Here is a 26,227-nt window from a genome sequence, read left to right as displayed (position 1 = left end):
TGGATTCTGGAGTCCTCCCCAGCGTCCGCGGCCACGTCATCAGCCTCCAGGGCCCCGGCGACGGGGCGTGACCACCCGGCCCAGGATGGGGTAGCTGCCGCCGGGGACCGGGCTGGGGACCGAGATGCTGCCCGGGGCACTTTATTCCTGCTTCTGCTCTGTACAGGTATATACAGCGGTGTGAGCTTATGGTACATTATTTCACAAAATTATACATCCTGTGAGCACTCCTCCTGGGCGGGAAGTGGCAGATCCCACTCTGACAGACTGCGGATGTTCACAGGACCACCCTCCCGCCTGCTCCCGGGGCACAACGGCTCCTGCAACTTCCCTCCGGGAAGAGGATGGACGCTGGTGGGGGACAGGCACCCCCACAGCCCCCACCCCCCCGAGCCTGCCCGACTGTCCCCCCTACGAGTCTCACGGGCAGGGGGACGCCAGCCCCAGCCCCGGCCTGTCACGGGGCGCTGGCGTGCATCTTCTCCAGGCAGCTGGCCCAGAAGGCCACCAGCCGGCTGTCGCGGTTGCCACAGAAGTCTGTGAAGTCCTTCAGCAGCCGGTCGGCGAACCTCTCGTCGCCGGTGGCACTGGAGCGCCAGGTCTTGGTGAGCATGGTGTTGTAGGCCCAGTTGTAGCCCACGCGCTCCTCGCTGAACAGGGTCTGGCTGGCGGAGCTGGTGGAGTTGCGACGCCGCCGCGGCTGCCCCGAGAACTTGCGCTTGGAGTAGGGCAGCTGCAGGAACACTGTCCCTGCGGGGACAGGGCCGGGTGGCGGTGCCGCCAGGACGGAGGCAGGCAGGGGACCCCGGGCCAGCCCGTGCACACCATCCTACCCCACCCTCCACGCCGCGCCCGGGGCGCCTCACCTGTGACATGGATGTACTGGGGCTTGTTCTCGGCTGGGAAGTTGAAAGCGGACGCAGAATACTTATCTTGAACAAACCCAAACCTAAAGGAAGGTCAGCGAGACACGCTGCTGAGGACCTCCTGGGCCGGAGTGTGGCTGACACGACCCTCAGGCAGCCCGGCCTGGGAGAGCGGACCTGGAAAGTATCCCCGTGGAACGTCCCTGTGCTCCTCTCCATCCTCACCGCTTCCCACCCTCCGCCCCGCCCACCTTGTCCCCTCTGAGGAGCTGAGAGCCCCTCACCTGCCTGGCCCTCCTTCCTCCAGCCTTCATCCCCCCAGCCACCCCCCTCCATCACACTGGCCCTGCCTCCCTCTCCCCTCTACCACCCCACCCCCAAGACCCTCAGCTCCCCGGGGCAGGCCCTTGTCTTCACTCCACTGAGTTGCCCGGCCTCACTCCCCTTCCTGTCTGGGCTCCTGCACTAAGTGCAGTGTTTCCAATAAAGGCTTCGCACTGAGAAATGCCGCAACCAGAGTCATTTTCCTTAAGGTGAGAAACACATGGGGCCCTGCCTCACTCTGTTCTGGAAACAGGCAGGAGGGGCTGTTTTCCATCCATGGCAGGTTCTATGCCTGGTTTTTCTATTTCCACGAAGCGCATTCATCACAGCTCTGCCTGCTAAGTGCTGTGGAGGACGTGCTGGCGAGTGCGGCCCCTGCCCTGAGTTGAGGGGTTTATGTAACAAGTGCTGTGAGGAGGCAGCACTAAAGCAGGCACAGTCCTGTCTCCTCTCTGGACTGAGCTCTGGGGAGGTGCTGTGTTGCATCCTGGGCAGAAGCTCCCGGTTTCACAAGGCACCTGATAACTCTTTGCTGAAGGACATGTGAAGTCAGATGTGTAGCTAAACCCATCGGCTGCTTGCACCGTGAGCTCAGCACCATCAGTCAGTTCTAGCACCTGTGGGCACAGCTCTGGAGTTCGCGCTTCCTCCTCTCAACTTTCCCATCAAGGCTATCGACTCAGCGTGGATCAGCACGACCTGCTGACAAACTCGGCTGGGGTCTTCCTAACAGTAACCACCGTCTCCTGGAGGCTCACTGGGTGACAGGAATGTCAGGGAACCCCGCCAACAACCCGGGAGAACACGAAGGCAGAGCAGCTCAAGACTCCTCGGCCGGATGCTTGGTGGAGGGGTGGGCGGGGCAGAGGTGAACCAGGCCTGTAATGCTTCTCGCGTCAAAGTCCTTTCCCACCGACCTCTTCACTCGACTGCTCCGAATTGTACACCCTCCTCCTGAGAGGAGGAAGTCAGGTCCCCGGCACTTATTTCACAGCCTTTACCAGACATCAAAGACAAGGGCAGAGGAAGATCTAAGGCAGGCCTGGGCCAGTTTGGGTGGAGGAGGCTGAACGGTCTGGACTTCACCTTATGGCTGTGGAGTGTGTGTACAGTGGGGGTGTGTTTGTGCATGATGGGGTGTGTGTACAGTAGGTGTGTGTGTGTGTACACGGTGGGTGGGTGTGTGCATGGTGGGAGTAAGCATGGTGTCTGTGTGCACGGGGTGTGTGTGTGCACGGTGTGTGTGTGTGTACAGTGGGGATGTGTGTTCATGGTATGTGGGGGTGTGTATGCATAGTGGAAGGGGTGTGCACAGTGAGCTCTGTGTGCATGGTGTGCGTATGTGTACAGGGTGTGAGTGTGTGTGTACAGTGTGTGCGTGTGCATGGTGGGTGTGGGTATGCACAGTGGTGTGTGCACGGTGGGTGTCTGTGTGGACGGTGCGGCTGGGACAGCTGAAGGCACCTGAATAAGGTGATATGACCCTAAAAGCAGCACAGGAGGTTTTGATTTTCTGTGGTTAACACAAGGAAGCCACCGGACACTGAGCTAGTGACATTCTGGAGACAGAGCTGGACCGGCCTGAGCCTAGGACAGGCCTTCCTTGGTACACATAGTAGGTATCACTAAGTAGCCACTAAATGTATCTATTGCTTGTTAAGTGTTCATTGTCTTCTCAACATGGGTCAAGGGGCTCCTGAAAAATTCTACAGGTTTTCATCTCCTGGCAAGTTTGCCTCTGGGTGGAGGCTGAGGAGACGGCTCTCTGCTCTCCCACCAACACGAATGAGAGGGAATCAGGCCTAAAAAACCGCAGCTCCAGGAACTGGACAGGAGGGCTCATCTCTGGAACCGCAGCAGAGGGACCCGTCGGAGACACGCAGTACACCTGTCCTTGGTGGACTGGCTCTGTCTCCCAGGAAAGGGGATGGGCTAGCTTCACTGTTTGAGACAAACACCGAGGCCTCCCCATGCTTCCTTCTTGCTAGGAACAAACCTGTGTGCGATGGCTTCCTGGAAAAGGTGCATTCGGTCCCAGTATGTTTCTGGTTCAAAGCCTGCAAGGAAAAAAAGAATAAACACTGAGTTGCTATTCCAAGGTTTGCAATCATCCCTGGGTCCGGCCTCTGTGATCCCTTACTACTCTTGGCAATTCTCCCCCATTGAGCCCGAGCTCTGCTTTTCCACGCCACCAGCTTTCAGAAGGACTGGCCTCCACCCCAAGGAGGGACGTCCTAAAGAGAATGACAGCCCCCAAGCTCCATCAAGGTCTAGAGAGGGGAGGAACACAAGTCCTCAGCGACCAGCGTGAGCTGCCAGAACTTGCTATGAGACTCATTCTAATGAAGTCTGTGCCCAAAGCAGAAAGGAGCAGGATATTAAATCCAAGCAAAGGACAAGCTTTAAGTGCATGCTATTTGCTTCCAAGGAGAAAAAAACGATTTACCAATCTTCCAGTTTAGGGGTGGGGAAACTGAAGCAAATCAATATAAAAATGGTTTTTGGAAAAGTGATCAGCTGGGGAGGGGAGTGGCGTGGGGTAGATGGGTGCCCGCCCCCACCGCCGACTTCATGCTGTGGCCTGGCTGGTGTGAGGAGAGGAGCAGGGCAAGGAGGTGGCAGGGCTGAGGCAGTTGTCACAGGGCAGAGGCCACGGGCTGGGGCTGCCCTTAGGGTCAGCGTGCTGAGTGCTAGAGCAGCAACCACTCAACACGGCATCCCAGAGGCCAGGGGCGCCTGCAGGGGCTTGACTGCTCTTTCCTTCTTTGGAATTTTATATGTACGATAGATGTGAGGATTCTGGGTAACCAAAGAGAAAAAAAAAAAAGATGTTGGCTTTAATTGGTAAATACAAGACACAGCACGTTCTCGTCATGTTTTTAAGATGTTGAATTCCTTATTAGAAAGGGAGAGGACAGGAGCAGAGATGGCACAGAAGCAAGAAAATCGATTTTCAGATTCAAGTCCTTATTCCTTTCAACTAGGATGCCTTTCTTTCAGCTGTAACCATGGCAACCAACAGAGGATGCTGGTCTTGCAGACTGGGTTACAACTGGCAGGGAGAACCATCAGCTCATACAGCAATGTCCTCCGGGGCCAGCCCTGTGAGCACTCCTGCCCAGTTACAGCAAAGGTGGGAGACCCCAGAAGAGTCTTTGGATGGTGTGGGTGAAGATCTCGCCTTCTCCGCAGCACATTAACAACAGCAGTAGGAGGCAGTGCCTGGCTTAAAGTCATCAGACACAGATATAAACATCTGGCATTTCAGGAGTGCAGAAAACGGTCCCTCTGCAGCCATACCACGGGAGGAAACAAGAGCGTAGGGGGTCAGGGGAACTCATAAACTCTAAGGATCACGGGATCTATGGCCTCCAGGGGTCATGCAGCTCGCCTGGATCCCCAACTACTGCTTAAAATGCTGTGTCTGTACAAAAATGTCTTCCAAAATGTAAAAAACATACAGATGTACCTTCAGAACAAAAGCTTTTTGCACCCCGGCATGGGGGTGGGGGAGAACGGTTCTCTGCCACCAAGTACGCCACAGACTCATGAGAACTCAGGGAAAAGCACCTCCTTTGCCTCAAAGGTTTCTTCTTCCACACTGATAATTTCTACACCTAGGAAGCTAAAGGGCTCGGATCACCAGCAGTGACTCCAGCTTTTCCTTATAAAAAGGTCACCTGTGAGCTTATGGGACGCTTTGCAGGAGCTAAGAATATGCTCACTGCAGTGTGCTTGGTGGTGAAAAGTCCGTGCCGTGTGAACGCAGCTCACCCCTCAATCTGTGCACACCTGCCCCTGGAGTCAGGCGGGCAAGGCTGGCCCCGTGGGCTCAGTTCTGGGGGAGGGCTGGGACCAGGGGCCCCTCGTCCTCCTTCTGCTCTGCCTTCCTGTGCCGTGGGACTGGAGCCCTCCGGGTGCTGAGGCGCCTCAGCTGTGCACACAGCGCACCATGTCCCGCTCTGCTTTCAGAGCCTCCCCTCTCCAGCCCTGCTGCATGGAGCAGCAGGTGCAAGCCTCCCGTGCGGCTCAGCTTCCTGCCACCCACGCCAGTCAGGCTGGAGCGGAGAGAGGAGGGCACGGGAGAGCCCAAACAGCAGCGCCCCTCCTACCCACCATGCTCCCCCGGCCACACGAGGGTCTCCCTGAGCTGGCAAGGCAGCTCTGGCCAGCCCCATTTGAGAAACAAGGCCATCTGAGGCTCAGAGACATTAGGTGACTTGTCCAGGGCTGGCCAGCCACTAAGTGAAGAAACCAGGATTAAACGCTGGTCCCTCACCAGAAGCCCCTTCTTTTCACCACCCACGAAAAGCTGAGCTCCCTCCTGGCGCCTCGGGAGGCAACCCTGGCGGGTGGGGCGGGGGGCGGGCTCTGTGCAGGTGACAGCCCTTGGGAGGCGGGTGTCTCTTACTGTCAAACAGGTGCTCGCTGCCCTCCTTGAGCAGGCAGCTGACGTTGAGTGGGATGAACAGCTGGGCCCGGAGCGGGTCGCCATACAGGTAACTGGGCAGAGCAAAGGGCCCCTCCAAAACCGGCACCAACAAAAAGCCACAGGAGGTGGCCTTGCGGTGCCAACCTTGGACCTGGTGGGAAGCACAGAAGCACAGTTTCCGGTTATGCACAACTTTTTTTTTCCTGTACCAAGCAGCACGCAGAATCTTAGCTTTCCAGACCAGGGATCAAACCCGAGCCCCCCTGCAGTGGAAGTACTGAGTCTTAACCACTGGACTTGCCAGGGAAATCCCACATATGTTAACATTGTTTTAAGAAACAACATTATTTTAAAAAACCTTCCCCCCAAAATGAGGCAAAACCAATTAAAAAAAAAAAAGAGGCCGACTTATTTATACAGAAGATACATAGGTGACAGGAAATTCTCAGAACATTATCTGTTAAAAAAAAAAAGTGACAGGGCCTCTACCTGCACAGAATGTCTCCACGGTACCAGTGAAGTGTCAGGGCAGCAGATGGAAGTTCCAGAGAACGGGGGGAGGGTGGGAGAGAGCGTTACTTTTTGCTCTACACCAGGGATTCTCAACTGGGGCAATGCCCCCCTCCCTGGGGACACTAGCAAAATCTGGAGACATTTTTGGTTGACACAGGAGGGGGTGCCACTGTGGGCAGAGACCAAGGATGCTGTTGGTCTCTACATCCTACAGCGCACAGGCCAGGTCCCCTACTCCTGACAGAACAACCTATCCTACAAGTCAGGAGCCCAAGGCTCAGACACCCCCTGATCTACACCTTTTCTGACTGTTTTGAGTTTTTCACAGTGTTTAATTTTTTGAGAGAGGCTATTGCAATGGTCCAGGTGAAGGTAACAGGAGCCTGAACTGAAAACAGTTGTTTAAGGGATGAGAATCCCTACACAGGCCCGACCACACACAGGGGGCTCACCATCTCAAAGAGCACGGCGGCGGTCACAGCCATCCAGTGCAGCTTGATCTCGAAGGCCGCGTTCAGAGAGAAGTTGCCGTGGTAGTAACAGCTGCACCACTCCAGCCGGTCCGTGCGGTTGTTCACGTCCACGTCCAGGGTCACGGTCCTCTGCTCCGGGACAGTGGCAGCTACGTCAGCGTGCAGGCAGTGGGGCGCCCGGGGAGGGAAAGGAAGGCAGGGGGTGAGGAGGAGGAGCAAACAGCCGAGCACATCGACGTGAAACTGCAGGGCCTAGACGCTTCCTGGAGATCGTCTAGTCTAGGGCTCGGCCAATGTTTGCTATGAAGGTCCAGGGAGCAAGTGTTTTAGGTTGTGCAGCTATAAAGTCTCTGTTCTCACTACTCAATGCTGCTGTTAAGAGTGCAAAAGCAGCCAGACATTACCTAAATGAATGAGCACACTGTGTTCCAATAAAACTTTATTTACAAAAACAGATAGATTTTTAGGGCAGTGAGACTACTCTGTGTGATACTATAATGGTGAGTGCTGCTGCGCTGTGCTAAGTTGCTTTGGTCACGTCCAACTCTTTGCGACCCTTTGGACTGTGGACTATAGGCCGCTAGGCTCCTCTGTCCATGGGATCCTCCAGGCACGAACACTGGAATGAGTGGGCCTGCCCTGCTCCAGGGGCTCTTCCTGACTCGAGGACAGAACCCGCATCTCCTATGTCTCCTGCATTGGAAGCAGGGTCTTACCACTAGTGCCACCCGGGAAGCCCCATAATGGTGAGTACGTGTCGTTACACATTTGTCTAAACCCATAAAAGGCAGAACACCCAGAGCAGACTTTAAGGGAAACCATGGACCTGGTCGATAATGATGTGCTGGTGCAGGGCCATTGACTGTAACAAACGTCCCCCTTCAGTGGGATATGTCGATGGCGGGGAGGCAGGGGCTGGCAGGGAGTATACAGAAGCTCTGTACTTTCTGCTCAGTTTTGCTGTGAACCTAAAAGTGCTCTAAAACCAAAGTTATTCTAAAATAAACAAATGATCAAATAGGCCTGTTTGTTCATAGCTTGCCTCCTCTAATCTAATCCAGCCCCGGATCTACAGATGAGGAAATAGCAGCCCATGGAGGGGAACTGCCCTGGTCAAGATCAGAGTCAGAACCTGAGCCAGGCTGAGCCCCAGATCTTCCGATTTCAGAGACCAAGCAGCCTAGACCAGAGTGAGGAGGGGGTGTTGCTTTTTGGTTTCAACCCAGGAAGGCAATAGTTCTATCATCTTTTCTCAAGAAATGGAAACTCTTACTGAAATCTAATGCTCTGTCCCAGGCTTCCCAAGTGGCCCTAGTGGTAAAGAACCCTCCTCAATGCTGGAGACACAGGTTCGATCCCTGCGTTGGGAAGACCCCTCTGGAGAAGAAAATGGCAACCCACTTTAATATTCTTGACTGGAGAATCCCCACGGACAGAGGAGCCTCGTGGGTCACAGTCCATGGTGTTGCAAAGAGTCAGACATGAAGGAGCAGACATATGCAATGCCCTGTCCCAATGACTGGGTGCTGCCCACTGATGCCAGGTCAGCACCAAAGTAGCTCATCTGATCTGGGCTCCTGCTCACAAATCCTTCTCAGCCAAGATGGGTGTTGTAGAGACGGGTCAGATGTAGAGTTCCTGACCAAAGGCCTGAAGCTGGCTCGGAAGTAAACAAAAGCCAGGGCTCCGCTCTGTCTTTCTGGGTGAGGCCGGACCTGGGGCTTCTATAAACTGAGATCAGTCCCGTTTCCTCCCTCCCCCTCGAATCCAGTGGCATTTCTCCATGGGCAGCAGCCCACTCTAACAATCAAGCGAGCTCCTGAAATAGTAAGAGTATTTTCCCAGAAAACGTGCACACGTGAAAGATTCTGCCTGGTTTCAGAATTATTGAACCCCTGACGCCCAGGGTGTTCCTGAAGAAACTGTCAAGAACCAAAACAATAACACTTCTCCCAGAAGCAGAAACCCTAACAAAGGAGTAAGTGCAACACATGGGGCCCTGCACCCATGCCTGGGGGGCCATGGTGATGGGCGGTGCCCTGCCCCTACGTCTCACACAGGGCACTGGCCATGCTGGCTCTGAGTGACTCTGACAATCTGGAAACCAGCAAGGTTTCCATCCCACCAGCCAGGCAAGAACTCGAGTTAGCCGGGCACTTCCAGGCTGACCAGGTAGAAAGAGGAATTTCACTGGAGTCTGGCCTGTGTTATGTTTGTTCCCCTCCTTCTGCGGGGTTTTCGGGGTCACTCCAACCTGCCTGTGAGGGGAATCTCATGACACCTTGCCTAGAACTCATATCTCAACTCATCAGTCTGGTTCTCATAATCAGGTCACCACCATTCAATAAGCACGTATTCACCCCACCTTAGGGAAGAGTCCTGGGGTGCATGCCCTAAGGTAAGCACATTTAGTGGGGAGGACAGACGGGAGGTCCATGCTCAGAGTGAGTGCCTGGAATGGACCACCCCTGAGACCCCTTCCTCTTCTGAGGTCCTGAGATACTCTGGTGTGGGGACAGCCTCTGGCAGGGGTTAAACCAACAGAGAATAGTCACTCACACCCTCTGTGTCCTGACCCCCTGGGAAAAGTGACCACACTGTCCGTCTGGTCCATGCAGGACTAGCACCAGGCCCCGATCTGACGACTGCTGAGCCCTGTTGGTTGGCTGGGGCAGTAATGCACGTGCCCCACTCAGCCGGTGGAAGCTGCACAGGAGCCCTCAGTGCTGACAGTCACAGCATGACAGCCACGGTGGCCCTAACCCTGGTTCCCACGGCATCGCCCTTCTGGCTGGCTACCCACCAGCACTCCCCGGGCCCCACCGGCCCAAGCACCTACCCAAGAGCGCGGCGGCCTGGCTGCGGCCCCCGAAGCTGCGGCTGAAGGAGCTGTGCCTGCTGGCGTAGGAGGCTGGCCGGCTGGGCAGCCAGGGCAGCAGGAAGGCGGGGATCTCCGAGTGCAGGAGCTCCTCCGCCACGAAGGCCACCTCGAACCACTTGCGCTGGAAGCTGGCGAAGTCATCCACTGCCGTCGTGTGCCAGGTGGTGGGTTGCTGCACAGCCACTGCGGAGGGCGGTGGGGGGGCCCTCAGCACGGGTGCCTGTGTTCTCACCGATTCACGCCTGACGCAGTGAATCTGAAAACACAGCGCTAGGAAGCCAGCCATGAAAGGCTGTGGAGGGCGTGAAGCCTCTTGGGTAGAAATGTTCAGAATGGGGCAGCCTTTAGAGACAGACAGCTGACTAGTGGCCAGGGCCTGAGCGAGGCGGAGTTTGGGAGGGAGCACCCGTGAGAATGGGGTTTCCCTTTAGGGTGATGAAAAGGTCATGGAAGTAGACAGAGGTGGTGGCTACGTGACACTGTGAGCCCTGTGTGCCACTGAACTGTCCCCTTTAAAATGCTTAGTTTGGGGGAACTTCCCAGTGGTCCAGTGGTTAGGCACTTTCACAGTGGTGGTCCTAGGTTCAACCCTTGATCGAGGAACCAAGACACCACAAGCCACGTGGCATGACCGAAAAAAAAAAAGGCAAAAATAAATAAAATGGTTAGTTTCATGTCACGTGACCTCTATTTCAATTAAAAAACTATTTTATCCTCCGGTGATGCTCAAGTAAGTACAGATGCTCAGGGAGGTTGACATGTCCATCAACAGAGGGGACAGCGTCACACAAGGAGCCTGAGAAGCCCTGTAGTTGGGGGGGCGCATTGCCAGGAAGAGTTGACTCACTGGAGAAGACTCTGACACTGGGAGGGATTGGGGGCAGGAGGAGAAGGGGATGACAGAGGATGAAGAAGACTCTGACGCTGGGAGGGATTGGGGGCAGGAGGAGAAGGGGACGACAGAGGATGAGATGGCTGGATGGCATCACTGACTCGACGGACGTGAGTCTCAGTGAACTCCGGGAGTTGGTGATGGACAGGGAGGCCTGGTGTGCTGCGATTCATGGGGTCGCAGAGAGTCGGACACGATTGAGCGACTGATCTGATCTGATCTGATTGCCAGGAAATACCTGCTTCGTAGGCAATAGTCAGCCTCACCTCGCTCAGGATCTCTGTCCATCACGATCTTGTAGAAATAGAAGCCGTAGATGAAGGTCCGCCAGGCTTCACCAGAGGCGTGTGTAATGAGCTGCTCTTCCAGCATTTTCTAGAAGGAGAGTCAGCAAAACTCTGAAATTCCTGCAGGGGAACCCCTCAGACCCCACTCTCCTGCCATCAGCTATATCGGTGGCACTATGTTAAACGCTGTGCCTGATACAGATGACACTATAAAATGCAAACGCATAATACAGTGTCATTAGGTATTTCAAACACAGACAAGTACAAAGAAAACCCAGGCCATACCATCAGCCACCTTCGACTAATTTAACTTTTTGCTGCTGCTACACTGCTAAGTCACTTCAGTCGTGTCCAACTCTGTGTGACCCCATAGACGGCAGCCCACCAGGCTCCCCGTCCCTGGGATACTCCAGGCAAGAACACTGGAGTGGGTTGCCATTTCCTTCGCCAATGCACGAAAGTGAAAAATCAAAGTGAAGTCGCTCAGTCGTGTCTGACCCTCAGCGACCCCATGGACTGCAGCCTACCAGGCTCCTCTGTCCATGGGATTTTCCAGGCAGGAGTACTGGAGTGGGGTGCCATTGCCTTCTCTGGATTTAAAGAGATTTTTGTTTAAGATCCCACAAGCCATGCAGCGTAGCCAAAGAAAACTAAACAAAACTTTAAAATCTCTATGGATTCTCCCATGTCTCACTCCCTTCTTCTCTATCTAGAAATAAATGGTTAGTGTAATGTAATTCTCATGTATGTTTTTAATAATTTCATTATATGGACACATATTGATCAAACGTTACTGATTCTCCATGGGGGCCTCTGTGTGGACAGGACAGTGTGCGCTGACCTTTCCCTTGCCCACTTCTCGAGTTTAATCCCAGCTCCGAACGATGTCATTAAATTCTGCAAGGGCTGGCTCAGTGCCTACCACATGCCAAGCAATACTCGGGCACCGGTGTCGTGGAAACACATAGTCAGAGCTGCCCTGTTCTCAAAGGGCCCGGTCAGGGCGAAGGATGAATGAGATGCAGACAGACCACACTCGGCTGTGCCCGGCGCTCTGGGAAGAGCAGGGAGCCAGGAAGGCGCTGAGGCAGAGAGAAGGCTTTGCCTGGGCACTTTTCACTGGGACTCCCCTCCGAGGGTCAGAAGTATAGATTCTGCCCAAAACACCTCAGTGCACGTGGCAGATCCTGCCTAACGTTTAAGTCAGGTATAGAAGTGCCTTTCAAAGCAAGATGGGCCCGTGAGGCATCGGTCAGCACCCCCCGCCCCTGGTCTCACCTGCATGATGTCGATGGCCATGGCCTGCGTCTGTACCCCCTCCACATTGTTCACCAGCCAGTGCACCACCTCTGCGCTGATGAAGCAGCTTGGCGAGAGGCCCTTCTGCTCAGGGAGCAGCTGGACACCTGTCCTGAGTTCCAAGGAGGCAACAAGGAGAGACAGAAGGTAAAAAAAGGTCCCCCACTTAAGTGAGGACCCTCACAGTGCAATCTCTCCCCACTCTTCCCAGACCCAGAGAAATCCCTGTGGCGGGACAAGAAGGTGTGACGGGGGAAAGGAGAAGGGGGAGGGGAAGACCTGGCCTTCAGAATACCTGTGACTCAACCACTGTAGTCCCTGCTTTACAAACAAGGTAACAGGGCTCAGAGAGGTCAAGTAACTTGCCCAAGGCCACACAGCTGTTGAGGAGTCAGGTATAAACCCACCAAACCGCACTGCCTGAGCAGCACCCTGGCTCACGCCATGGGATCCTCTGACCCCCTGCATTCAGCCACTTACGAGGGGTGCTTCATGGCCTCCAGGATCTCCACCAGGGTGGAGGAAGATGTCAGAGAGCTGGCCACCAGTTGCTGAGCGCTGCAAACAGAGAAGGAAGCCAGGATGATCTGGACACTGAAGACACTGAAGCAAAGTATGGACAGCTACATCCTGGGGGTATCTCAGCGGGGCTATCCTGCTTCCAAAGCGTGTGTGTGTGTGTTAGTCACTCAGTCATGTCCAGCTCTTTACGACCCCATTTACTGTAGCCCACCAAGCTCCTCTGTCCATGGAATTCTCCAGGCAGGAACACTGGACTGGGTTGCCATTTCCTTCTCCAGGAGATCGTCCCAACCCAGGGATTAAACACCGCAGGCAGATTCTTTTCCATCTGAGCCACAAGGGAAGCCCTTTCCAAAGAAGTGTGTGTGTGTGTGTGTGTGTGTATATATATATATATATATATATATATATATATATGTATTTAAACCCCATCCTTGGGTCCCCGTGTCCCCCAGGGACTATATATGACATTGTGGCTGCCCTCAAGCTGGGCTGGTTGGGCTGATCTGATAAACCTATTTGTGGGGCAGAAACAGAGACTCAGACCCACAGAACAGACTTACAGACCCAGCGGGGGCAGAAGAGGGTGGGATGAATTGAGACAGTAGCACTGAAATATACACAGTACCACATGTGAAATATTTAGTTAGCTAAAGGGCAGGTGCTCTGTCACACAGAAGGCTCAACCCGGTGCTCTTCGACAATCTAGAGGGGTGGGGTGGGAGGGAGTTTCAGGAGGGAGGGGACCTGGGTACACCTATGATGACTCACGTGGCTGCAGGGCAGAGACCAACACGACACTGTAAAGCAGTTACAGATAGTTATCCTCCAATTAAACAAATTTATTTTAAAAAAAAGAAGAATTCAAAGTGGTTTTGTGTCCTAACTTGCTTCCTTTAACAAGCATCTCCCCTTTGAATAATCTATGTCAGGCCCGACCACTTCCAAGATATTTCCCTGGAGGGAAGCTCTGGGCCTCCCACACACCACATCCTTCTTCCCTGGTGCCTCAGGGGTAAAGAATCTGCCCGCAGTGTGGGAGCTGCAGGAGACGAAGGTTCGATCCCTGGGCTGGGAAGATCCCTTGGAGGAGGGCATGGCAACCCACTTCAGTATTCTTGCCTGGAGAATCCCCACGGATAGAGGAGAGCCTGGTGGGCTACAGTCCACGGGGTCGCAGAGTTGGACACGACTGAGCGACTCAGCACACACAGAAGCACCAGGTACTGTGGTCAGAGCACGGGGGCCAGAATCCCACGGTCATCACCACCAGTGGGAGGGCCTCTGGTTTCGCTTGGCTTCAGTTTCCCCATCTATAAGCTGGGGAGGACACTGTTCCTGTCCTCCAGGGTTGCTGAGAGGTTAACATGTGTAAAATACTGAGCATGGACTGACACCCACCAAGTCCAAAGCGGTCAAAGATTCTAAACACAAGAGTAACAGCCACCCTTTTGAACTTGGAGACGTGGAAGATGCTGGTGAAGGGGACTTCCCTGGCAGTCCAGTAGTTAAGACTCCGAGCTTTCAAGGTATGAGGCACAGGTTCAATCCCTGGTTGGGGAACCGAGATCCCACATGCCACATGGCATGGCCAAAAAAAACAACTGGTGAAGGTCAAAGAGCCAGGAGGCATCAAGGGTCCACATTTGAATCCCGTCTGCCTGCTCCCAGTGCCCAGAGCTTTCCATCACCTGCTGCGCGAGCTCTTCCCTGACGATATGACGGATCATAAAGATGCTGAATACTCAGCAACTGAACCCAGGTCCCTGGGCACAGGACACACAGGCACGGGTCACACCAAACCTGGGGCTTATCCGGAAGCTCCTTAACCCCCGCCCCCTCCCCGGGCACCCGTCTTGGTCTCCTCTTCCTACTCGGTGGGTCCAGGACCCACCAGAGCATTTCAGAACCTCAGGGGTTAAAGGAGCCTTTAAAGAAAGACCCTGGAAGTGAACTTCCTTCCGATGCCTGAGTCCCTGTGACAAGCGTTTGGACAGAGGCCACCCCGTCATGTGAACATCATCAGCGGCAGAGCCTGGTTCCCTGAGGCAGGACCAGCTGCCTGGGGCTCTCTGCCGTGAGATGGAGTGTGTTCTCTGTAATTCAGCCAGGCGTTCTGACTCGTGTAGGTCCCGGCCTTCTCCAGCCTAGACATTCCCAGTTCCTCCTCCAAAAGCAGAAGAGAACCTGCTGTTCTACCCTCGTGAGCGACAAGGAAGCAGCAACGTGCATGCCTTTCCTGTGCCCCGGAGGTGAAGCGTCCACCAGGCTTGGTGGGGACGTGGGCCTAGAGACACGAGAGGCCGGACGAGCCCAGATCCCACACAGCACCTGATGCCGTGGTGTCTCTACAGGAGCCTGTGAGGAGGGCAGGGCACAGACCACCAGCCCTGTCGGAAGGTGCCGGTGAGGACTGACTGGTCTGGGCTCCCAGACATAACTCGTAGCCGAGTTAGAACTCCGGCCCGAGATCCAGACCCCCGGCCTCTGCAGCCTCTGCGGTCAGAGCATCCCCACCTCCCAGGAGCACAAGTGTGGTCTTCCTGAGGCTCACCCACTATCGCTGGAGTTTGCGGAGGGGAAGCCCTGTTCCCCCAAGCTCTGCAAGTTCCCGAAGGTCTGGCTGTTGCCCCTGTCCACGGACTGGCCTGTGCTCACCCCCAAGCTGCTGCCGTCCAGCACCGGGGCGGCCGTCTGGTCCAGAGACACCTGCAGGAGATTTAAAAGTTAATGCCAGAACCCAAAAACCTTTCGGGCTGTTCACATGTACGGTCCTTCTTGTCCCTCTCCTTCCCAGTCCCCGCTGGTCCCCGGGGGAAGAGTTAAAGCGTGCAGGGACCACCCCCCACCAGGCGTGCACCCCCTTCCATCAGAGTAGGAGGAGTTCCTGCACCCCAAACCGAGGCCATGGGAGGCCACTGTGCACAGCGAACCCCCCAGACCAGCACCTGACTCAAGCCACAAGGTGTGCACTGAAGAAACCCCGGAGGAGGAGTGAGGAAGCTGGTGTCCCCCCAGGGCTGGGAGGAGGGAGACAGCACAGAGACAAGCAGCTCTGACCCCCAGCCCTATCCTCCTCGCCCACGTCCGTCCCGGGTGCGGACAGTCTTCTTGTTTATCCAGGTTCACACCTCAGGCACACCTGAAGCCCCCTTCTCCCGCTTCACCCCTAAGGAGAGGCCTCGTCCTGTGGCCTCCCCTCCACTGACTCCCAGAGCCCACCAGATCTGCCCATGAACCCCCCGGCTCCCACTGACCCCACCCCACACACACCCTACCTGCGAGCACTCCAGCTTCACCCTCCTAAAGGACAATTCTCACCCCATCACTCTGTTACCCTGATATCTTTCCAGTCTCCCCACAAGCTATCGGACTGAGACCCGACTCGCAGAACTGGGGGCTTCCGCACACACACCCCCACACCCACGGCTGCATTTCCAGCAGAGTCAACCCTGGTGTTCAATCCTGTCTGTGTGCCCCGCCGGGACGCCCTTCCCCACCAATGTGGGCTACAAATGCTGTGTTCCAAGTGCTGCTCCCTTAGTGAGACGCTCCCTGACTCACTCTGCTCCCCAAACAGAAATCTCCTTCTCTACTTTCAGTCTCGGACCCTCGCCTGGGGCTGGCACGTTCTGCTTCCTGTCATGGTTTTCTGTCTCATTCCCTTTAAACAGCCTGACGGGCAGGACGATGACCCGCCCACCTAGAGAGGCTGCACGGGACAGCGGACGTCTGGAGAGAACGTCTGGAGAGAAGGCAAGCCTTCAAGAGTGCTTCTGGCAAGATACAAGATGCCTGGCCTCTCTCACACGGGGTTCTCGAGTACTTCCAGAAGAAGAGTATCAGATACTCTATTAGATGATAAAAAAAATATCACTCCTAAATAAAAGAGAGCGTCTCAACCACGGTACTGCTGCCATTAGGGGTCAGATAAGCCTTTGTTGTGGGAACTTCCCAGCTGGCTCAGTGGTAGAGAACCCACCTGTAATGCAGGTTTAATTCCTGAGCCGGAAAGATCCCTTGAAGGAAGAAATGGCAACCCACTCCGGTATTCTTGCCTGAAGAATCCCATTGTCAGAGGAGCCTGGCGGGCTACAGCCTTGGGGTCACAAGAGTGCCTGAGCGCCCATGAAGCCTTTGTTGTGGGGACCGCCGGGTGCACTGTGGGCGCTCAGCAGCATCCCTGGCTTCTGCTCACCAGACGCTAACCACGACCCCCTTATCATCTCCCTCTGCTCCAGCTGTGACAGAAATGCCTCCAGGTATGACCAAAGGTCCCCTGGGAGACAAAGTCATCCCTGGTTCTGAAAGAACCAGTGTGCTCTTCTACATCAGGCTCAATGAATTGCCAAAAAAAAAAAAAAAAAAAAAAGGACCACATAGACTTTGCCAGCCCCATAAATACACAAAGAAACGCAGCAAGAGGCAGCTTGCAATTACCAACCACCATCTGCCCTCAACCAGCAAGACTTAGGAAGAGGTTTCATGCCATGAAACTAAGTTAGAAGCTAATGGAGGGGACCAGACCCAGCTCTCTGGCACAGGTGCCCCTTCTGGGCCTCTCTGTGGGTTATCTCTTGTCTACCGCTCCTGAGTCAGAACCCCACCACCAGCCCACACAAGGATGTGGTTAAAGAGTTATCTTCTAAATCAGAAGTTGGCAAATATCTTCTGTCAAGGACCAGATGGTAATTATTTTAGGCTTTTTGGGCTATAAGCCCTGTTCAAACTGCTCAACTCTGCATGAAAAAGCACAAAAGCAACCATCAATGTGAATGAAGGGGTGTGGCTGTGTTTCGATAAAACTTTATTGACAAAAGCAGATGGTGGGCCAGACTAGTGTTTGTATGATTACATGGTTAATCAATATAAAATAACAAGTTAAAAAAGATAAAACTTCCCCTGCCCTTATGACGCTTACCAGGAAAAAAAAGAGTTCAACCTTTAAGTCAGGTTGCTACGTCATATGGACAAAAACACCTAAAGGGGAAGATGCTACCATGTCAGTGGCAACCACGTGGGCAAAGATGGGGACACTGATACCCCTTTGTCGCCACCAACAGAAGGTACTGCATCTCCAAGATCAAATTCAATTTCAACTGCCCCTCAAACTCGGCTTCAGCCCAATTCCAGGTGTTTTCAGAACCAAGCTGAAGGCCAGGTCAAGGCTTCAGCTGACAGACAGGCATGCATGGGCTGCAGGGCCCTGGGGTTGGACTGACCTGCGGGTAGAAGGCGGATGATGCTGTGCGCGGGCTGCGGACAAACTCCATAAAGAAGGCCCCGTCCTGAGGTCAGAGCGGCAGGAAGCGGCGGCAGGTGCAAGAGGGTGGAGGATGGCACGTGGCCCAGCAGTGAACCATTGCAGGAGGAGGAAGGGACGAGAGAAAAAAACAAAAACAAGGAGGGAAGGAGAGAAAGAAGGGCACATGAGGGGAAAGGGAAAGAGAGAGAGAGAGAGAGAGAGAGAAAGAGAGACCCATCCACCCAGGAGGAAGATATCCAGATGCAAAGCGTTAGCAGAAACCCACACCTTCCCAGGCACAGCATCCCAGCCATGTAGGCGCAGCACCTGGGGGAAGGTGTGCCCAACCGCCTCAGGTCTCATCAGAGCCAAGCTCGGATGCCTGCGCCCCGACATAGCTCTGAACGTCCTTCAGACCCATGCCGAGGGGACGGGAAGGCCGCAGGGCAGCTTGTGTGTGTGGGGGCACAGGGCAGGACTGGGGGCAGGGTCCTGGCCTGGTGGGGAGACCCCCAGGCTTCTGGGTGATATGTGGACACCTGAAGCTTGTGCTTCCACCTGTTACTAAACATGGCAGCAGATGGGAGAAAAGGATTCAATGCAGGAAAAGTTTTTGTTAAATTTTCCAAGCGAACCAGGGACACAGAAGCAGCAGTACCTTCTCCTCTACTGGTTGTGTAACGACACCACGAAGCCGCTGAAACATTTATAGTGTCAGACATGTGTATGCTCACCAGGAGGAGCTCCTGGCGCGGCCTCCCCGCCATCCCTGCAGGGTTCAGGTTGCCGTGGACTTGAAACATAAACGGCAGAGAGAACTTTTCCGATCACACCTCCCTCCCTCCTTCCTTCTTAAGGTCAAGACATATCCTCTTGTCTCTTCAAAATCTTTGCACTTTTTATGTCATCACTGAAATTTGGAACTAGCACTCCATATACCTGAAGGTCTCTGCTTGCCTACAACTTTTCTTTAATTCTAAAAGGAGAATCACTGAAGCATTTCACTGTCTGTTTTACCAGGACTGCTGTCCCGGCCCACCAGCCACGACAAGCTCCAGTAACGAGCAGCGGAAACGCGCATGCGGGTACCCTCCACACGTCCTGACGTGTAGGAGTCTCCCTGGAGACAGTGGCAGGCCGTCTCCTGACCCCTCTGCCTCCCCCGGACCACTTGGAAATCTACACCCGGCAGACCCCTGGCCACCTGTGTGGACTTCACTGTCTAGCCGGATGAGAAGGGGAGTGCTGTGGTCAAGCCTCCCTTTTGGCCACTGGCATGTGTTAACCCTAATCCTTGTGGCTGTAAGCGCCCACTTCTCAGTTCGGTCCCCACATGGCTTCTAGTCCTGGGGACAGCACAGGCGCCCCTCCTCTGCCAGAGCACACAGAAGTGGAGATGCTGACACGAGGCACCCGAGGACAGACGAAAAGACTTCCTTCACTGACGGTCGTTCCCGATGCACAGACTCCACTGGGGACTGGACCCAGAGCCACTGTCTCAGAGCTGGGCTTGCAGAACAGCCTACAAAAAAATCTGGTCCCCTGGCCGTTCCAGTCTGTGAGTTGTGAGCTTTTCAAATTTTAAATGGTGGAGGAAGAGTCCACACGGTAACCTGGGTCCTGCCTCTCAGCCCACAAAGACTAAAATATTTCTTAAGGTTTGCCGTCTCAGGTCTATGAATTCCCCAAGTTGCCTGCAGCCTCGGCTGCTACTTTTCTCAAGATTTCAATCCCTCCATCCTAGTCATCTAATTCTAGGAACTTATCCTGAAGAAATAATCAGAGATGTGATCAAATAGTTATGTGCAAGGCTGTTGCAGCATTATTTGAAATTGTGAGACACTGCAGAATAATTATAAAAACTTTATGGAATACTTACCAAAAACTATTTTTAAAAATCAGAAACCACATACATGTTGTTTTAAACAAATAAAGGTCTAGTCACATGATGAAATATTTTATAGTGACTTTTTTTTTTTTAATCATGCTTTGGAGAAATAATGAGATGGGGAAATCTTCATGATGTGGTAGAACAATAAATAAATAGGCAGATGGATATATAAGTTGGCCACAGTGTTGAAAAATAAAAAAGCCTACTGAATCTTAAGTCTCTGAGTGAGAGAAACCAGATGAGGGAACGTGCGGCCACATGAGAACGATCTCAGGTTCTGAATTTCTGGGGAGAAGGAGCTGACAGAGTCGTACCTATTGGTCTTCAAAGGCAGGACAAGCCTGCCCTGTGGAGTTTTCAGCCCCTCTGCTGTACTCGCCAATCCTGTGCAGGGGCCAAAGCCCCAGGTTTTGGTTTCTGTCTCCCAGGACACTCCCGTCTGACTACTTCTCAGGAGTCTATGCTGACTGATGGGCGTTTCATTCACCAAAGAGGGAGCTCTCCTGGAATCTGCTTCAGCCGTTTTCTATCCTCCCCCTGCCCACCCACCCCCATCCCTTCTCACCCTCACCAGGGAGGGCTGAGGATGGAGCTGAAGGGAAACCAGAGGCCAGCGTCACAGCTCAAGCCAGACCTTCAGGCTTGACTGACCCAATTAACCTGACTAATACACCTGCTTTCCTCAGGTAGTCAGCTTCCTTACAAGTCCCGCCATCAACACAGTGATGCTACCAAGGGTTCACCAATTCCTCAGCACACTTGGTTCTGGCTCCGAGGGCTGTGTGCTACCTTCCACGGCGAGGCCCTGAGTGCACACGCTGGCCCCCTGCCCATCCAAGGGGCTCCTTTACCTTTCGTGGGCTGTCCACATAGGTGGGAGTCATGGCTACACCGCCACTCTCGGCCGGCGGGGCGGAGCTCTTGACCCCGTGTGCCGCTGCCTGCTGCTCTCCCAGGCACCTGAGAGGAGGAAACACACACAGGCGGTTCTGCTCAGAGCCCGAGGAAGGACCAGCGTCGGCCATGACGAGCCGAAGGCTGCTCTGCGGCCCTCATCTCTGAAACACGCTTTTCCCTTTGCTTCTCCTCAGACCCTGTGTGGTGCCCTTAATTTCATTCACTGTCCTGAATGATTGCCAGCTGCCATTGAAAATCAGAAAATAGCTCAATTTTAAAAGCATCTTGGTGGTCCAGTGGTTAAGATGCAGAGGATGTGGGTTCAATCCCCTCGTGGAGGAAATAAGATCCTGCATGTCACACAGTGCAGCCAAAAAATAAACGAGTAAATAAAAGTATCTTGGCACAGCTTAGGGTTTACGTATTCCTTTGAAAAGGCAAGTGACATGGTTTGAGTCACTCCATCCGTGAACACCATGCTTTCAACTCTCTGCGACAGAGCTTTTCCTCAGTTTTTATTAAATAGACCACCAGAAGCACACTCTGAAAATTAGGGCTGTGTTACCGTTCAGCACAACTAAATAGGGTGGACTGTGTCAACTCTTCACACATTTTGAAGATGTGTTAATCTTGCAAATGCACACACTTAATCCCTCCCCACCCCCTAAAAAAAAAGCCACGCACATAACAGGCATTATCTCAGACACAAGACAACTATGGTTTTCTTATGACATCTCCTCCTATATTGGTTCTGGAGTCCATAAATGCCTACTTTCACATTTATTTTTCTAATTTCTTTTCCATACTAAAATAAACCATGAATCATTGTAACTTAGGGCTTCCCAAGTGGCTCAGTGGTAAAGAATCCACCTGCCAATGTGGGAGATCTGGGTTTGATCCCTGGGTTGGGAAGATCCTCTGGAGAAGAGAATGGCTTCCCACTCCAGTATTCTTTCTTGGAGAATCCCATAGACAGAGGAGCCTAGTGGGCTACAGTCCATTCAGTTCAGTTCAGTTCAGTCCAGTCGCTCAGTCACGTCCAACTCTGCGACCCCATGGACTGCAGCACGCCAGGCCTCCCTGTCCATCACCAACTCCCGGAGTTTACTCAAACTCACGTCCATTGAGTCGGTGATGGGTCAGTCCACGGGGTCACAAAAAGAATCAGACGTGACTTAACGACTAAGCAATAACAAACTGTAACTCAAATGAGCCCCCAAATTAGACTTTTAAAGTGTCACTGAATCTTTATTTGGTAAGTTCCAGGAGGCTCACATCCCAGTCTTAAATGCTCAGGTGTTACTGTCACACACCCTACTTGCAGTGGGCACTGTGAGGCTCAGACCCTCGTGTGGCTGCACTGCATCAGGAGCTGCCGTTTTGTCCAGCGGCCCCCCAGCAGCCCTCCAGGGGGGCCCATGCCCTTCCCCAGGCTGCCTGGGGACAATGAACCATCACCAAAGGGTGTAAACGCCTGGCCCTGGTCTAACCCGGCTCACTTCCAGGGGGAGACCGGAGGCGTCAGGGGCTTTTCCTGCAGCGGGGCCTCTCCCTCGGTCCTCTGCCCCCTCCCTCCCCTGGGAAACCAATTCGTGACGTTTCTCTCATCTTAAATTCTGACACGTCTGTTACTGATGGTGAGGTTAACTCATATCGGAGATTAAAAACTGGTTTCCATAGTAACTTGCTACACTTTCTCTTTTTAGCTTTTATCATGGAAAATTTTCAAACCCATATGAAAATACAGGATAATTAATCAAACCCATGATTTACCTGGACCCCAGGATCATTTATGATGGAGCCAATCTTGTCCCATCTATACCTACCCACCCCGATTATTTGGAAGCAAAACTCACATATGCTATTATTTCATCTGTAAACACTTCAGTGTGTATTGCATCTCTAGAAGAAAATAAAAGAATAACAATCCCATCAACACACTTAAATTTTTTAAAATTTTCTAGTATCATTATTTCTCTAATTGTCTCCAAAAAAACTTTTTACAGTGTGTTTGCTGGATGCAGTTAAGGTCCCTATGCTGCAGTCAGTCATGTCTCTCGAGCATCCTTTAAGCCGGAAGCTCTTTTCATCTCTCCATATCCTGCAATTTATCTGTGGGAGAAAGGAGCCCACTGGTCTTGTAAATTTACCATCTGGATGTGCTCATCACATCCCTTTATTGTTTACCCCGCTCCTCTGCGCCCAGCACTTCCTGAGAACTAGAAATTGTATCTAGAGGTTTGAGCACATTTAGGCTTGATGGGCAGGAACTTCTCAAGCATGCTGTGTGCTTCTATCTGGAGGCCTTGGCATCTGGCGATGTGAGCGGTCACTGGTGATCTCTGCTAGATCCGTAAGCACATAGGAGCCCACACGTGGTAATGTTCGAGCACTCCCTCTGGACCCATTAGCTTGAATACTGGAGAGACAAACACCTCCCCACACCAATCGCTTGGCTACTCTGAAGGGTGATTCACATATGAAAAGCAGACTAAAAGTTCAACTGTGCCTGAGCCCCGTACATCGTGCCGTCTCTGCATCACATCATGGCATGTTCCTCTGGGCCTTGTCCACACACACCCACTGGGACGTCCTCCTATGCTTCCTGGGAGCCATGGCCATTTCCCTGGGTGTGCTCCAGTGTTCCCTCGTCTGATGTGCGTGACAACCCTCGTGCACTGGGCTGCAATCTATGTGCTGACCTATGGACCAGGGGTTGGGGATTCAGAGACACCTGGGACCTATCCGTGCCCTTAGAGGCTCCACAGCTCAGGGGAGGGAATGCCACCAAAAAAAACTGCTATGCTGTGCATGCCCACACGAGAGACGTATGGGGCACGCTGCCTTCTTCCCAGAGGCCACGATGACTGCCACGTGGGCTCGCTCCCTGCTCTGACTCCCTGGTGTCAGTTTCTCTCCATCAAACAGAAGCCACGGAGCCCATACTGCCCACAGCCCTTCTCCCGTGGCCCCTGCCTCCCACGAGAGCCTGATGCCACGTGAGCACCTCCAGGCAAAGACTCAGGGGAACCGGAGGAAACCGAGACATGTGATAAGACGGCAGGCCTACAGGTGAAACTTCTAAAGCTCTTCTTCATACTGCTGCAACGCAGTTTTCCATAATAAAACTGGATCTGCTTGGGGTAGCAAAAAATAAAGAAAAGCACAAGGTAAAAAATGCCACATGAGCAAACATTACATAAAGGCCTGGCTCCCTCTGCTCGGCCTCTGCTCGGCCTCCAGCTCTGAGAAGAGGCACCACGTCGCCTGGGAGCAGCCATCTGGGGGAAAATACATCTCAGGGCGCCCTGTTCTGCCTCCTGCTATGGGGTCAGCTGAGCGCCCCCCACACATTAGGGGACACTGTCACCCCAAGGCATCTCTCCTCTTTCCATCTGAGCAGAAAGAGGCTCCATGGAGCGCTCGGAACAATGACTCACTGACACATTAAAATAAGATTCCCCCACCTCCAGCTTCACACCCCTCCCAGCAACATATGTTCCTTGTTCTTTTTTTCCAGCAGGAAAGGTCTGTGATTAGCTAAGGGACAATCTGCAGGTAGAGTTGTGGGGTCTTTCCTGGGTCAGATTTTCTGGAGGCCCCAGCACGCTCAATCATGGGCCTGACCTATCCCAGCTTTGCCTGTCATCTGTCCGCCCCCGCCCCCCCACCGTCACCCTGGCCACTCTCTTCCCTCCCCACTGTATCCCTTTCTCTCTACCCCATCCTTGCCTCCAGCCTCTGTTGCCTATCGCCTGGACCAGTTAGGCCTCTGCCTCCTGAGACCATCTACCAGGCCTTCCCATATGCAGGACCCATCTCTGAAAACACCACTTCTGCCAAAGACGCTGCATGAATATTTCACGATATTAAGGAACTGCTGTGACTTCTTAGGTGAATTATGATATTACGGCTTTAAGAGTACTTGTCTTTCAGAGATGCACACTGAAATCTTATAGAGGAAGAGATGAGATGTCTGGGGTTTTATAAGAAATAAAAAAGAAGAGAAGCAAGTGGGATATAAATGAAACAAGATTGGCCCTGAGTTAACAATCATTGAATCTGAGTGATGGGTAATTGGGGATTTATTATGTGAATCTACTTTTTTTTTTTTAATGTTTGAAATTTTACATTAAAATAAAGAAACTTTCAAACCACCGCTCTTGCTATGGGAACATGTAGGAACAGCTTCGAGTCTGACTTCCCACGCTGTCTTTGCAATTGTATCTCCCGCTGGGCCACAAGCTCACTCACATTACCTTCTGAAAGCTCAACATATGTGGGCTCCTGCAGGCACAGCTCGGAACCCCCCAGGCCACTGGATAGACACTGGGGGGCACAGAGGGGACTTGATCTGGCTGGAAGGGTGGAGGGGCAGGGGTTAAGGCTTATGGCAATGTTTTGTCCTTTTCCCCAAGTCCCACCTCCCCAGGAATAAATGCATCCCTTCCTACAAAGACATCTTAAATCCCACATCCCAAAGCAAGATGGGATCCCTCTGGGGTCCTGAGAGCTGCAGCGCCTGCTCTTCACGAAGGGACCACACACTCCAACGCCTAGAGAAGCTGGTCGGGTGGCGGACTGAGGGACCAAGTCAAGTCCAAGCACAGAGGATGCACTGGCTCCACAGTGAACCAGGGCACAAGCCCACCTAAAGTGCCAGCCCATCCACCATGGCCAGGCTTGAACGGGGACCCAGTGCTAACTGAGTCTCCACTAGCTCAAGCCAAGCAAATATTACATATTATATGTAACATACCTTTGTATGACATTATCTATATTTTTCATATAACCACGCATCATGTAGGTATATGTTATCTATTTTTTCATATAGGAATTCACTAGGAAATTAAGATTTTTTTTTTAAGGCTTTTTTTTTTTTTTTACTATTTACTTATTTATGTATTTTGGCTGTGCAGCACGTGTGATCTTAGTTTCCCAGTCAGGGATTGAATCCATGCCGCTTGCAGTGGAAGCACAGAGTTTTAACCACTGGACCACCAGGCCCCGGAAGTCAAGATTTTTATATGAACTCTTCAAACAAACAAAAAAATTGTTCAAATATTGCCCAAATATTCTAAAAATATTCTGTGTTTTTTGGATAGAGAAACTACTCTTTAATGGTGGCTATGTGTCATTGTAAGTTTATCTATACTGATGGACAGAGGAGCCTGGTGGGCTACAGTCCATGGGATCGCAAAGAGTCAGACACAAATTATGACCAGACTAAACCACTACCACACCCACAGAGTGTGAAACACCAAGAGTGAAGCTCGATGTAAATAAACGGTGCACTTTGGGTCCATCAGTTGCACCAACTGGGCTGCTCAGTGAGGGACAGGGATACTGTGTGGGGAAGGGTGCATATGGGAACCCTCTGTTCCACTCAATTGTGCCTTGAACCTAAAACTGGATTAAAAACAGAAAAGTCTATTAAAAATAAAGACAAACAAAAAATCAACCCACTAACAACAACAACAAAAAAAACAAAAAACATTGTGGGAAAAAAAAAAACACAATTGTACATGTATTTCAAATCAAGCTCCAGACTTCAAGTTCATAAATTCTGGCCTATTTCATGACATTCAACACTTACCATGTATTAACCTTTCTTTTCACCTGCCTGTCTTTTGTCAATTACTGGCTCCTTGGCAGACAGCACCAACATTTCACCGCACTTGGGCCTACAGGGCATGGAGGTATCT

General features: G+C 52.7%; 1 protein-coding gene across 7 annotated transcripts in view; it reads right to left on the bottom strand.

Annotated features, from left to right (window-relative positions):
• Window positions 1-26,227, bottom strand: part of DEPDC5 (DEP domain containing 5, GATOR1 subcomplex subunit) — a 72,776-nt gene continuing 46,549 nt past the window's right edge. For 2 of the 7 annotated variants that reach the window (XM_061385429.1, XM_061385430.1), the window contains exons 32-43: window positions 20,477-20,585; window positions 17,712-17,777; window positions 15,044-15,198; window positions 12,448-12,525; window positions 11,947-12,079; window positions 10,648-10,756; window positions 9,448-9,672; window positions 6,588-6,757; window positions 5,602-5,773; window positions 3,187-3,247; window positions 867-949; window positions 126-750 (exon numbers count right to left, since the gene is read on the bottom strand). In XM_061385429.1, coding sequence (XP_061241413.1) covers window positions 458-750; window positions 867-949; window positions 3,187-3,247; window positions 5,602-5,773; window positions 6,588-6,757; window positions 9,448-9,672; window positions 10,648-10,756; window positions 11,947-12,079; window positions 12,448-12,525; window positions 15,044-15,198; window positions 17,712-17,777; window positions 20,477-20,585 — 1,654 coding nt within the window. In that variant the 3' untranslated portion in view covers window positions 126-457. Of the gene's footprint in view, window positions 751-866; window positions 950-3,186; window positions 3,248-5,601; window positions 5,774-6,587; window positions 6,758-9,447; window positions 9,673-10,647; window positions 10,757-11,946; window positions 12,080-12,446; window positions 12,526-15,043; window positions 15,199-17,711; window positions 17,778-20,476; window positions 20,586-22,378; window positions 22,425-26,227 lie in introns of those variants that run through there. The other 5 variants (XM_061385431.1, XM_061385432.1, XM_061385433.1 and 2 more) reach the window with 4 other exon arrangements.

The sequence above is a fragment of the Bos javanicus genome, chromosome 17 (genome assembly GCF_032452875.1).
Source record: "Bos javanicus breed banteng chromosome 17, ARS-OSU_banteng_1.0, whole genome shotgun sequence".
In the NCBI taxonomy this organism is placed as follows: domain Eukaryota; kingdom Metazoa; phylum Chordata; class Mammalia; order Artiodactyla; family Bovidae; genus Bos; species Bos javanicus.
This window is presented reverse-complemented; position numbering and strand designations above follow the sequence as displayed.